General features: G+C 48.3%; 1 protein-coding gene across 1 annotated transcript in view; it reads left to right on the top strand.

Annotated features, from left to right (window-relative positions):
• KIRREL3 (kirre like nephrin family adhesion molecule 3) overlaps positions 1-14,711 on the top strand; it is a gene marked incomplete at both ends in the record, with an annotated part of 271,688 nt that overhangs the window by 178,682 nt on the left and 78,295 nt on the right. The window contains one exon of the mRNA XM_080631735.1: positions 1,035-1,112. Within this exon, the coding sequence (XP_080487861.1) occupies positions 1,035-1,112 (78 nt within the window). The remainder of the gene's footprint in view (positions 1-1,034; positions 1,113-14,711) is intronic.

Here is a 14,711-nt window from a genome sequence, read left to right as displayed (position 1 = left end):
ACTGCCAGGGATTGATAGGTGTTCAAGGGAGGGATATACCCACATAAATCTGCGTGTCTTCCCCACATGTCACATTGAATGACTTTTCTGTTCCTCTGTGCACAGTCCAGAACTCGGATTCAAACCCAAGTTTGCATCATGGCACTAGAAGCCAAGGCTGGAGGCAGCTCCAAAGCTGTCGCTGCGCTCACACCCTCCTACCTTACTGCCTTCCCCTCTTCATGCAGCGCAACTTCAAGCTGATCCCAAGCTCTCCTTCCTCAGCAGAGCAGGACTCTAAAGAGTCCACGGCCACGTTAAGTAAACATCAAAGGGGCTTTGATCAGCAGGCTCTGCCGAGCACAGAAGCCCCCGAGGAGCTCAGCAGGTCCGCAGGCAGCATCGGGGACACGGTACCTTAATTTTCTCCGCTGCGACACAGGAGAATTTGTTTGAAGAACTGGAGCTTTTTGCACGGGGAGAGCACGTGTGCACGCAGCCTACTTCTGGAGAAACCCCTGTTCAGATCTTTGTTTGTTACCGATACTCAGAAAGCCCCATTAACAAATCAAGGCATCAAAGGCACGCGCCTCCTCAGACTCTGGCGCTTTGCTGCTTGTAGGGTCACTTGCTTGCCTCTGAAGAGTAAGATGCCTCGAGCCAGAGTTATCTTCCCTTCTGAGGGCCGTTTCCCATTCTGCTTTGTTGCCTGCTAAGGGAGAAGGGATGAAAGAGTCCATATGGTGGCAACGTTCTGATGTGGAGGATGAAGCAGCTCATTCGCTCTGCTTGGTAGATAGGAGTGCCTGAGACAGGGGCAAGGTAGGGGATAGTGTCCTGTCTCTACATGTCTGTGTCTAAGTGGAGCAGCGCAGTAGCAGTTGGTTTGGGACGCAAAGCTGAGCTCTGAGGCTGACCAAACCCTTCAGTTATGTGCCTACCTCACTGGTGCTTTACCAGAATAGTGCATCCAGTAGGATTTGCTCCCTGCAGCATCCCCATGTGCTTGCTCTGGTCCCCAGCCTAGTCTAACATCGCTGTCTCTTCTCTTGCAGAACTGGGGCTCCCAGGACGAGGATGCTGCCTAGTACTGGGGTTCATGTACAAGGAGAAGTACCGCAGGATGACTGAAGGTGAGCAGGTCCCTCACCTTCTATTCTTCTGTCCTCTTTAGCCATCTCATTGCAGGGGATATGGATGCACTACTGCTAGGGATGGGTTAGATTCTTGTTCACACCAAGGACAAAATCCTGCTTCCCCTTTGATCTCTGAAGCATCTTAGCAGGCATGGATAGGAGAAGCCCCCAGCCTGAAGCTGCAAGAGAGCAGGAGTTTTAGTTCCATACATCCATAATCCACTGTCCTTTCCTATGGAAAGGATTTGTTGCATGGAAAGCTCTTCCACAAGTTGCTGCATCTGGTCTTTTCATTCTAGCAGGGTCATAGAGCTTCACTTGTTCCCCTGTCAGTTTTCAGTGCCTCTGCACCTCTCAGAGGTGCCTTTGCATCGTTCACCAAACCTTTGCTAAAGTTTCCCTGGTTTATATTCCAGTCATTCCCCAAGTATTTTATGAGCATCGATTAATCCATAGAAATATCATAAATAATTATGAAGAATAATAACTAAACAAAACCTATTTATGCTCAGAAGAATTGGCTTCCTTGCTTCTGGTAGCTTCATTGTTTGGCTCCTTTTTCTTGTGCAAACCTTAGTGCATCATCATCTTGGTCTAAGAGGACGAGAGCCCTTTGGGGTGAGAAGGTCTTCAGAGTGTGTCCAAACTTGATCCAAATGCAGATTTAATCCATTCTGAGGGCTTTGATTGGGAATGGTTTGGACAAAGGATGGGATTGTTCGCACGGGATGGTGTATTGCAGGAGTTAGCCATGGCGGTGCCTTCTTTCACAGGAAGGTTTGCCTTCACGGGAGTAAAAGGTGCATTAGCTTTCATGGGGTATAAAACTCATGTGGAGGCAAGTTTATGGCTCAAATATCAGTTAGAAGATCAAAGGTTCCTTGGGTCTCCCAGGAGCCCTGATTCTGAGCTGATAACATGGGGAAAGTACTTCACAAGACTTCACCTTGTGCTTGTTAATTACCACATGCTTTTTAAGCATTGATTAGAGTGTGTGTTTAATGGGAAGGGGCTGCCCCTTGGGACAGAGGATGGCAGTCTGGTCTGAGTGCTGTGAGAAGATTCAGTAATATCCCTCTTAATTCCTTCCGGTCCCTTAAGCCTATGGGAGAAGCTGCCTGTGGTTGTGCTGAGATGGGAAAGAGCATCCTAGGGATGCTCAGGGGGTGTCTGAGAGCTGGCAGGACCCACCTTGGCATTCTGGCAATCCTTTGGGATCCTTCCCAGAAGCTCCCATCCCCCAGTGGATTCAAAGCCTGCATTGGCCTAGGAAGTGAAGCCCCCTTTTCAGGCTGAACGTGGCTTTGTGTGGCGAGAACAAAGGAACATGAAAGGCCAACAGTAAAAACCTTTGTGTAGGAACAGGAACAAAGTGTGCCTGCCCGATGCTGTGCAGCCAGTGAGCTTCTGGCCCCCACCGGCTGCAGGACCATTATGTTTAAAGGTACAATCTGCCAAAACCAAAGGCAGGGGATTTCCATGGCTACAAAGACCACCTAGGACTTGTGTTTTCACTAGAGGCTGTTCCGGATGGCAATTGCAAGCCTCCAACCTCCCAGGATTTTGATGTATTTCAGTGCAGAAAACCACATTGAGGGGGGGTTCAGATGGCTGGTCATCAACAGAGGGGTAGTGAGGGCATTTCCTGCCCAAAGCACCAGAGCCAGGCTTTTTGGGCCAGTTACCTTGCAGGGATAAGGAGGAGAGAGACAGCTTCCCTTTTATACTTTAGCCAAGTGAGAGGTTTTCCTCTTTTTATTGCATGATGGTGCTAATGAATAGCCCTATTAATAATTGCAGGGTAGCTGAAGGAACTGAAAGCAGAGGTAGGCAGTGGGGCAATGGGCTAATTATGAAGTGTGGGGTCTCCATCGTAGTGGAAATAGGTAATTACAGGGCTCATTAGAACCTTGCTGTCACTTAACGGAGACATCTACAGAATGCACTGGTAGGTAGAGAAGCAAAGGGGCCTTTTCAGTGTGGAGTTATTGCTTTGTGGTAGGAAAGCGCTTCTCCTGGCTGTTCCCATGGAGAAGGTCCAGGCTGGGCACTTGCAGACCAGTGCAGCAACCTCTCCCAGCGGGGTAAAGTCAATGCTGTGGCTTGCAGATGCTCTGTGGCCATGCCCAGCAAGGGGTTTTGGTAGCATTATGCTGTTTGTTTACCAGCTGGCAAGGGATGGATGTCCATTAATACAACCGATTGCAGATGCAGGCTGAGCCATCCTCCAGTGTGAGAACCTGCCTCTGCCAGTGTTAGCACATATCAATATATCAACCTGTGCCATGTAAAACCAGGTCTGGGGAAGGTGTTGGTATCTCTCCAGGGCTGCTGCCAGCACCGCTGGCAACGTGCAGGGCAGGAATGATTTGGACACACTGCACTGTGTGTGATTCCTCCTTGTGAAATGTGCATTGGGGAAAGGGATTGATTTGGGCACAATCTGGGGCTGGGAAGCGGGAAGGTGCTGCTGCACTGTGCCTGTTAAGGCTTATCCCTTTGCTGTGATTGACGACTGCCTCATCTGTGCACTGGGATTGCTGTTTGGTGTGCGGCTGTGAGTTGTAGGGTGAAATTAAGCTGGTGACAGTTGTAGGCAGAGGGAGAGGTAGAGCTGTCTGTAATGACGGCCTTGCAATAAAGACGTTTTAGAGTTAATCCTCCACCATCTGTCTTCATTCTGCTAATAACCCACTCAATCAGATGCTGCCGACTGTTAACATTCAGAAACAGATACATAATCAGGAGGAGCGTGCTGTTTGCTCACCAGGGGCTGGATCCCTCCTTGGGAACAGCTCTCCCTTGGCCACAGTGGTTCAGTGGGAGCCACGGCTTGTGGACCGGATGTCACAAGGCACTTGTTGTGCCATGGAGGTGATGCTGAGGCTGGCTATGAGCTATCTGTTCTCCCCATGGCTTATGTTGCCCTGGCTCAAGTGGACACATTCCTGTGTGACCTTATCTAGGTGTTCCTGCTCTGGCAGGGGGATTGGACTAGATGATCTTTTGAGGTCCCTTCCAATCTCTAACATACTGTGATACTGTGTGATTTTGGAGTAGAAAGGTAGTATCTATGGGGCGGGTCACCTCTGCCCTTCAACACCAACGATCTTGAACTAAGTTTGGCTTGTTTTCTATTCTCTTTTCCCCTTCACATTCAATTCTCCTCCCTTCCCAAGTTCCCAAGGGAAGGCCAGGGGTGTGTTGTAAAATCTCTCCCTGCTCTTGGTCCCTGCCTGTCCATAGGAGCAGGTCCCGAGCTGGCCTTGTTCCTCCTCAGTGGTCCAAGGCAGGTATTCAGGCATCAGTCCCTCTCCTGCTATTTTTCTTCTCCTTTCCTGCCTCTGACTTCCTGGCAGATCTAACTGGAGTCATTAGCAAGCATCACTGCAGCAATTATGGCACTTTCTGGCTGCCATTCATGAAGCTACTGTCGGGAACGACTAAGCATTGAGAGGTGTCAGCCTTCACCTTCACCAACTGTTCTCACCAGCACTGGCTGCCTGGAGGTGTTACAACCCATGGGGTAACTGCCCACCTCCTCTTCCTCTCCTTCCAGGCACTTGGCTGGCTCCTGTGTCCTCATGTGCAGGGGACAGGTGGCATCTCAGTGCCCTGTGCTTGGAGGGGATGGGTGGACTTCATCCTTGTGTCTGAGTGCTCAGTGTGGCATCATCCTCCTGGACCAGCTAACGGCTACTGACTAGTGCTCAAGGAAGGCCAAACTCGCCCTCTGCAGCTCCTGCCTTGGCTTATAGCCCTCTTGGCTCATATCCATCAGTTAGGGACAGGCACAAGGCAAAAATCTGTACCTTGACCTGCATCATAGCTGGAAGCAGAACCAAGCCTCCAGTTTTCTGCTTTTGAGGCATCCCCATTCACTGTGCAAAGCACAGCAAAGCCAGCAGCCATTATTGCAGAGCTGCAGCTCCACATAGCAACCAGCACTGCTGTGTTTCACTGGGAGAGGATGTTGCTTAGCAAATCATATCTGCTGGGTGATGGCTGGAGAAATGTGCTCAGATGGGGCTTTCTGAATCCAGGGTTTTCTGTAAAGGCCATGTGGGGCTGTTGGTCAGCATAAGACCTCACAATCTTGAGCATGGGGAGGATGGAGGGTGAGGACTTAAGTTTAGTAGTCTGAGCTGCAAATAGATCTTACCTTGACTCTTCTGTTCAGGTTTGGGATCTTATTTAAAGGTGCTGGGACTAATGTAAAGCTCTGATTTCTCTTGGTGTCGGGAAGATGGAGATGCTGAAAGGATGAGGTTCATCCACATAGCTCAAAGGTGGGACATGAGGTGAGGGTTGGTGGCCTGAATGGAAAGAAAGCTACCAACCTGATCTCTCCATGGTAGTCCATGCAGCCCTCAAAGGCTAGTGGGGATGGTTCTGTTCAGTCCCTGCCTGGCAGAAGTGTGCAGCTGCCTGTTTCTGGCCTCCGTTATCAGTTTCTTGTCTTCAACTTCAGGTATCTCTAGTCTATGGTTTTGGTTCTGCTGGCATGTGGGGACAGAACTGTGTATGCCTGTGAAAGCTGATTTTATGGCTTATAATTATCTTGTTCCCATCCCTTGAATAACTATACCTCCTCCATTATTAATAATTGGAATTCCAGTCCTTGTCATAGATCACAAAATGGAGCCAAAGCTCAACCCAGGCTCTGCATAATGTACCTTGGTCTAAATTGAATAATTGGTGAAATGGTGGAAATCGTTAGTTTTCCCCCAGTTCCTTGGTGCTGGAATTAGTGAGATATTAGTGCAATTAGCCAGTGCTTCCATTTGAGGCTGCAATCATTTGGTTTGTAATTTAGAATAAATGTAAAAGCCCACTTGTGCTGCTGAACGGGTTATTTGTCCTGTTTAAAAGTATCTAATGGGGTGGCTGTCATCTAAGCAAGATACATTTGACCCATTTCAATTTGTTTCCCTTTTAATCTGCTATCTGTTTTCCTCGATATTTTCTTTTTTTTAATAATAACATAAAGAAGTGGGTGAGAGAGGCCAAAGAGGGCTAGAATAGAAGTGTTATAGATCTGGAGTTTATCATAAGCCCAAGTAACTTGAAATCAAGGCTGTTACACTGCAGAAAGCAATAAAAAGAAAACACTTTTCAGAGGTCATTTAAAGGGCCAAGTGACTTGTCAATGAGATGCTGCTCTATTCGACTGCCTCCTAATAGCTTCTCAAAGGGAAGATGCAGCTCTTGCAAGAATGAAGGCTGCGTTGCAGGGAGGGAGCGCTTGGGTCAGTGGGGTGCTGTGGCAGTGATGCTGATACGGGTGAAATCCATTTCAAGGCCTCACCTTACTGCTTGAGAGAAACCAGCTGGGGCTGTGGGATGGAGCTGGTGCCATTTTGGGGGAAAAGGCTTGTTGAGAGCAGCTGCTGTGCCTCTGTTCCAAATGCCTCCCTGCTTGAATGCCCCTCCTGCTGCCTGCCATTGTTCAGTGAATGCTTTGTCCTCTTAGAGCGTGGCACTGAGATGCAGCAACATGTTCATGCCACCCGTTAGTGGCCCAGCAAGGAGTTGCTGCCTCTGACTTGCTTGGATTTATGGGGATACTTCATCTGGATCTTGAAAGTCACTGTTACATCTGTAACATCACAGACTGAGCATGAATCTTCCTTGGCTTCAAGGATAAATCAGAGCCAGCCTCTCTTATCCCTCTAACAAGTGACCTTTCCCCTCTACAGATACCAACAACCTCTGTGCTGCTGGGAAGCTCAAACTTCACTCTGTTCTCTGGCTTAACAGGGGAAAAGGTCTGTCCTTTGGGACCAGACCTGTAACATGTTACTTGATTTAGCTCAAGCAGCATTGAACTCAAAAACCCATACACAACTTGAACATCCTCTTGAGCATCCCAACATCTTCTTAAAGTTTGCCCTCTGAAGGTTTGCATCAGCCTGCAACCTGGGAATGGGATTTCTCCTAAGCTTTGCTCAAAGCTACAGCATCCCTGGCACAAAATCTACTGGGCTCTGCAGTGGTGGGTCCCTTATTAGCTGATCTGCTCCAGGATGCAGTGAGGACTTGCCTTGCTAACTCTGCTGTCATCGCTGATGAAGGTGCTGTCCCCTCATGGCTTGGCAGCTTGGTGACAGGGAAGCTTGCCTTACCCCAAGCACTGTCACTCGTGTCTCCCGGTGAAGACACAATTGCAATTGATTAGGGAAGGCGTCTCCCATCTAACCTGCATTGATGCTGCTGTTCTTTATCTGATAAAAGCATTAGAGATGGAAGAGGTGAGTGGATGCAGTGAGCTCCGGAGAAGTTGTTAGAGATGCATTGTTATCAGCAGTGGTCTCATTGATATTTCAGTAGTGCTTTGTGTTTCTGTTAGCTAAACAAGGCAGGGATGCGAGCGAAACCTGAGGAAAAATCAGCATGCGGGCTGTCTTTTTGTCTAGTTTCAAGGGGAGACTTTGTCTGGGTTGGGTCAGCTGGAAAAGTGGGTAATGCAGGACCTTGCTGCTTCCCCTCACAGGGAAGAGCTTCTGCCTGAGAGCTCATCTCAATCTCCTCTCTGTCAGATTAAAGCCGTTCCCCCTTGTCCTGTCCCTACATACCCTTGTCCAAAGCCCCTCTCCAGCTTTCTTGTAGCCCTTTAGGCACTGAAAGCTGCTCTAAGGTCTCCCTGGAGACCTCACTTGTGAGTCCTAGACATTCACAAGGATGCTGCTGAAGGAAGGATCGCATGTGCCCTGCTTTCAGGCAGGACAGGAAGCACCTCCTCAGCTTACTGCTGCTCTCTGCCTCTTTGGATAGCCGGAGCAGGGTTTCATCCTTGAGGCTCTAGTTGTCTGTGATGCAGCTGAGCGACTCTACTGGTTGTAAATCTGATGCAAAGCTTGAGAGTTTTATGGCAACAGTGGTGTTGTAGCAGTTAATGGTCTAAGGGTATAATTTTATCTATTGATTGGAGTAGTGGTCCCCCATGGAAAGCTATTGCTGCATGGTCTTCAATAAATGAATACAATACTTCCTCACTCCCTTAGTGGCATGAGATAATTCAGGAGCTGCTTCTCGTGCTGTTCAGCCTGCAGGTGTGTATGGGAGAACGTGGGATCACGTGGAATCTGTGTTCCCTCCCTTTGCAGGGACTAGAGGGCCTGCTAAAGATGCTTTGGGAATCTTAGGTTAATAAACACAGATCAATATCTGGGATGAGACATAGAGTATCTTGGCTACTTGAATTCCATCGCCCTTGCACTCCCCTTTAGGTCCTGAATGTCATTTGAAATGGGATGTACATTAAAGGAACATGCATGATGGTGGGGAAGAACTTGTCCTGTAAAATACACCTGAAAAGGACAGAGATAACCTTATGTAATTCACCTTACCCTGGTGGCCACCTCCTGGTGTTGCTTTCTCCATTGGGTCGTGGCTGGTTTATTGTTGGAGGCAGGAGAAGCATGGCTTAAAGGAGACACATGACTTCTCCCCAAGGAGGGTGACTCTGGCTTTCCCATCTCTGTGCTGCCTCCAGGCTGCCCTCTTAGTTTACATTGAAGCCTGTGGTTCTGTTGATAACTCTCCCCTCTCTGCAGAGCTGTTGCTGCAGCCCCGCGGTCTGTTTTGTTTCTTCCCTCTGTGCCCATGGGATGCTGGCAGGCAGTATTTCATCAGCAGTCTAGGTCATGCTGTCAGCGTGGTGTCCACCAGACCAGAACCAGGACATTCAGGTATGGCTGGGCCATCAAGTCAGGTTCTGATGATGCCATAAATCCTCCCAGCATAAACTGATAGCATGATTGTGAGGGAGCTTCCAGGTTGTTAAAGTAACTGGAAGCCATTGCTTCCAAGAAAGTGATCAGACTTCCATTTGGGAAAGGGGCAGGAGTGTGAGAGTATATCCCCATTGAAGGCTGGAGAAACAAAGAGCATCTCTTCAGTCATTATGAGGTCTGCTGCAAGGAAACACAGGGTCTGTTCCTTCCAGGTCTGGATCTCTAACCACCTTCCCCTGGAGGTAGACACACGTGCCTGCTTTCCACAGGCAGAGCCAGGTTGGAGCCTCATAGGCTGGAGCAATGAAGCAATACCAAGTTGCCACCGCTTAGAATATCAATTAAAACCACTGCGTCTTGAAGTCCCATGCTGACACACACACTCTGTATCAATAAGCAGCCAGGCTTGCCATTAAAGCAGAAACAAGTCAACTGTGCAGTTGTGAGCAGAAACACAACTGGTTAGAGGATTTGGAGCTAAAGCCAGGCTGTGGGGTGGGAACTGATGTGCCTGTGACACCCGAAGGGTTTCATCTTCACAAGAGAGCTTGTGGCTTTGGTATGATATGAAAAGGCTGAAACAGTTCTGAAGCTCCATTCCCCACTGGTTTCCCTGTGTGTCATTAGGTCACATAACGTCACCTCTGCTCTGCAGTCCCAATCTCTATGATGAAGCTCCTTTCTTACAGGAGCAGTGTAAGACAGCTTTAGTTCACAGCTCTAATGACAAATAGGAAGAAATTGTGTGTTTCAGGCCAACAAAATGAACTTATTCCTGTTTCTCAGTGAAGTGGGTTTTGGGTTTGCCTGAAAGATACTTTCTTGGGTATTTTGCATTGTCATGCTCTGTTTGGGCTGGCATTTCTTCAACTCTTCTAAAAATCCATTCTTATCATAAGGAAATAGTGAAATATTGTTGTCAAGTATCAAGCTGAGTGCTGTAAGTCCTGATCTTTTCCTCCCCGAGTTGCTTGATGTACCTGGCCAAACCCTGCCGTGTGTAGTCACTAGATAAAACTGAAGTCTGTTAGCAGCCTTCAGGTTAAGGTTGATGAAGATAGAAGGAACAGGCATGGTCGAAGAGCTGAAGGATAGGTAGGGGGCTTTAGGGGTGGGAGTGTGATTGCAATTCCCCTTGGCTGGGCAGCCAACATGGCAGTTATTTAGTGCTCAGGGCTGCTAATGTGATCTTTCACAGAGCAGGACAATCATGCTCCAGTGCAGCAGCAATCTTGGGGCCCATATGTACCCTTTTATGCCCACCATTGGCTCCCATAAGTATTTACTCAATCTATAAATGCATTAATGCGACTAATCCAGAGGTATAACTTGAGATGGATTTTTTTCCCCTTTTACAAAGATGAACCTTTTATATAGACAGGGGGAAAGAGAAGGGAAGTGAAATGTTCAGTGACTAATGATCCTCATCAATATTCATGAGAGATGGTACGCATTTCGAGACGTAAAATAAAGGAAGGAAAAAAGAGAGAAAGGAATTGACTTCTTTAGAAGCTAAATGAAATATTGAGGTTGACCTGGAGAGAAGTATGCCAGGTCCTTGTTGCCATTGGTTCTGACCAGGGTTCAGTTGAGGAGAGGATATGCCAATATAGACAGTGTGGCCAGGAGCTATGAGGGTGTTTCCTGGCATGGTAGCACAAGTCTTCAGCGGAGGATGAAGTCCATAGTGGGCTGAGTGCAGTACAAATAGGGACAGAAGTGATCCCTGCCCCAGGAACCCCCATCCTAAGCCAGCTAAAGCTGGGGTATGGAACAGCAGCAAGGGTTGGGACCAGTCTGGGCTGTCCCAGGTGAATCCTAGTTTGCAGTGTCTCCAAAAGAGCTCCTGTCTCTGCCATTCCCCGCTCTGAGGTTGCTTGTTTGGGACTTTAAGAGGGTGCAGTGGATGTTACTTGAGGCATGAGTGCCGTAGGACTGAATTTCTGGTGAGAATTGTCCCTTGTGCAAGCAAACGGCTTCATCTGGCAAACATCTGTTTATGGTGTTTGTCTGTTTGTATAGGGGGAGCTGGTTTGTTCTTGAGGAAGACATATCTTTATCTACTCTGCTGTTCCTTCCTTTTTTTGTGTTCTTTCTCTTCCTTCGTATCCCTATTTCCCTCCCTACCCTTGTCTTTGCTACAGCAGAATATCCCCCCAAGTGTGCTGAACTTGAAGGTGAAATATTAACACCCCCAAATACTTGAAAACAGAAGGAGGAACCTTGATCCTTCCCCTCTTCAGTCTTTTGTTAGCTGGCGGATGAGGAAAGCCTCTGCAGAGAAAACACCTAAGATATGGGTTTGTCAGAAAGATGTAGCTGTAGACAGGCAGCAGTGACAGCGGAGGATGGAAAGAACCAGGATCTGAATAACCAAATTCACCTGCTGAAAAGAGAGCAGGAGGCCTGGAAGAAAGGCTTCCCCCCATCTCCTTCCTTCTGCAAGTTGCCCTTGTCTCCCTCTTCTTCCAAAGCTGCTCCATTTCATTTCGGTGACATCCCTTCCCTCCTCCGAGTGACAGCCGTCCCACCCCCACCAAGGTCGTCTGCCCTTGAGACCATCTTTGATCTGTGCCCTGATAGAAGGGCCGAGTATTGACTTTGGCTTCGGCTTCATTAAGAGGCAGCCTCATTTGTCAACTTGTTTGTTTCAATAGCTGCTTGGGAGACGGTGCCCCAGCCCCTCCTTGCTCAGCCAAGGCATTAACTCCCTTCTCAAGGGTTTGCAGGCAAGGTCGTTGCAGGTGGCCTTGCATAGCCCTTTCCCTCTCATTAATCCATGTCACGGAGGGTTTAAGCAAGATCAGAGCCTGTCGGTTCATGGATAGAGCCTTGAGGCTCTGGGCGCTGCGAGAAGCTGTGTGTAGTTGAGTTCATACGCAGCGCTCCCAGATGGAAAGGCAGGTCCTGTCTGCTCGAGATGGGGCCTCATAGTGGCATCCTCGCAGGAGTTTCGCTAGGGCTGGTTGTAATGATTGCAGGTAATGAAGACTCATTTCTCTCGTCAGTTGTCATCAGGTAATGTGTCTGCCAATAATGGCTTCTGGTTTTAATGCAGATGCTCAGATGAGGTTAATCAAGTTACCCAGGCCTTTTTGGTTTTGCCTTTTCTGTTGGTTAGTGGATAATGTATTGACAGGGGTTTGCTTGTAGTGTTTGACCTCTCTAGGAAATACCTGCCTGTGCTGCAGGTCCTCAGGAATTAGATGAGCTTTAAGGTCTCTTCCAACCCAAGTCGGTCTGTGATTCTATGATCTTTCCCTAAAATCATGTGAAATTCCAGACATTAGCATTCCAAGGGTTACTTAAGGATTGGGAATGTGTTGGCACGACAGCCTTGTGAGGCAGAGAGGTTCCTGGCAATGCAGTATCTCACCCTTTGCTTAGATTCAGACCAAAGGGCAGAAGCTGTGCTGCTAAGGACAGATAACCTGCAGCACCGGGTGCTTCCAGACCTATCTTGACCTTGTGCAGGAGAAGCAGATGAAACCAAGGAGCCAGACTTCCCTGAACTACCAACTGGGCTCCAGTTTGCTGCAGACCTCGAAGTCTCCCTGCCTTAGTGGGGATGGGTGTAGTGGTGCTATTTCTTTACTCCTGAGAAATACAGCACGTGCTGAGCTTTGAGGGAGCATCAGCCCAGCCCATGATAAGGGAAGCAGCTCAAAAACCCAAGGCGCTGAAGCTGGGTTGTGCTGCAGGACTTAAAGCTGCTTCTGGTGCTGGCTCTCCTGAGTAACTCCTCATTCCTGACAGCGAGGAGGGAGCTTAGGGAAGATGTTCCTGGCTGTTGCCACAGGCGTTTTGCTTCAGCAGATCCCGAGGTAATAAGGCATCGGTAATTGTGCAGCTCCACGTGGGCTGCGATGTGACTGGCACCGGAGCGTGCTGTGGGTCCCTGCAGCCCTGGGAGCATGCAGCAAAGCCAGGGAGAATACTAACTGTGGTGGTGGGAATGGCCCTGGGATTAGAGAGCAGGTTGTAAAAGGAGAGACTGGAGGAGGTAAATTTATATAGTCTGGAGGAGGCTCAAGGGGAGACACGACCAGAGTCTATAAATACACGCAGCGATAGAAACCAAGGGAGGAAATTATTCAGAGGAAGGGAAGACAAGGAGCAGTGCCTGAAGCAAAGGCAAGAAAAGTTTATGCTGGGTCTTGCATAGAAGGAGATGGGCATTCAGCGTGAGGCATCTGCCCAAGATGGGTACTGCTGCTGTTACCCTGTACTCCCCATCCCCTCTGAAGCCTCACTAAGCCGGTTTCTCTGTCTCTTACTGGGCTTTGCTTTGTTTTACAGCAGCCCCACCTCATTTCTTCCCTGCCAGCCATCTCACACGGGTATCCTGCACTTAGCCATCCCAGCATGCCTTAGAAGGTTTCATAAAACAGATTGAGATGCATTGAGGCTTATGGCTTGACAACTAGTTCCCCTTGGACAAGAACATTTGCCTTCGCTGGGTGACAGTGCTTTGAGACCGCAGCCTTAGGCGCTGTAGCTCATTGCTAGTCATCTCTCCAATGAATAATACACAGGCCTGAATATTTGTCTGCATACATCTTCCATTCCTATAGGGTAATTTAATGTTATCTTTGGGCCTCCTGCTCCTGAGATGAAGAGATTACTTCAAACCTGCAGCCCACAACCACAGCCATTGGTTTCAAACATCATTAAGTTTCATTATAACAAATAAACACTGCAATGACATTTATAAGTTACCAGAGAGCAGAGAAACACAAATATGAAGCAGATAAACTGCATTTGATCCAAATAATTACTGGAGGCAATATCGAGCTTAGGCTGAGCTGGCAGCCGGGTGCCGAGTAATTTATAGGAGTCTGTAAGGCGCTGTGTTGCACATTGCTGCTTAAAAATTATGATGATGGTTATGTGTCTCTGTTTCTAAAGCCTTAAACAGGTTATGTTCCTGCCCTGGGGGAGGCAGGAAGCTTTTCCTCAAGCCAGAAAGGGAGGTGGCCCTAAATGTGTGACTGTTACTAGTTTGGGGACTTTCCTATTCCCATTACTCAGCATTTCAGCCCAAGCAGGGTCCTGCAGTTGAGGTTTGTGCTTGAAGCTGCAGAAGAGGCCTTTCTTTATGTATGTATTGCCATTTTGCCCCGTGGATCACTATCCCCAGCTGTGGACTCATCAGGTTTCAAGAGGGGGGAATCCTTTGAGAGAGGTTTTTGCTGTAAGACAGTGCAACACCGTAAGAACTCAATTCCTTTCATGTTTGACTCCCAGCTTTATGCTACCTGCTTAACCCTGGTTGAGGAAACCCCATGAGGAAAACCAGGTAGAAAAGCATCTCCCCCCAAAACCTGAATGAAAAGGGGGCTTGTGTGTGTGTAAATTCTCTCAAAGCTTTGCCTCACTGTGTAGGGCCAAGGGTTTGTCTGCTTTGGAGTGAGAGCACATCATCTCCTAAGTGAGCCCCGTGGAGCTTGTCATGGGATGCAAAGCTTCCGATGTGCTGCAGGCGTAGAGGCTCAACCCAGGAGGGGGCTCAGGAGCAGCTGGGTTTATTGATGAGCATCTCTCATTACCTGCTCATTAACTCAGCAGCCTGGAGTGTGCTAATCTTCTCCTGGACAGGGGTTTTGCACAAGCAAGCCATTGACTCTGCAGTGGAGACCATTGAGAAGGAGGCAGTAACAGAACAAAGAGCAAAGTCTGGTGTTTAAATACATCCGAGCCCCTTTCTGACATGTCCTTTCTCTTCAGCAATACAGTAAAGATGTCGCTGGGTCCATTAGCCAAGGGGCTTCTACAAAGGGTAAACATGGACTGATAAAGCAGTTGCAGGGCTATAAGTATTGGCTGGATTCATGTTTCATAGCATCACAGACTGTTTGTC

Source organism: Psittacula echo, assembly GCF_963264785.1.
Source record: "Psittacula echo genome assembly, chromosome: 18".
Taxonomy (NCBI): domain Eukaryota; kingdom Metazoa; phylum Chordata; class Aves; order Psittaciformes; family Psittacidae; genus Psittacula; species Psittacula echo.
This window is presented reverse-complemented; position numbering and strand designations above follow the sequence as displayed.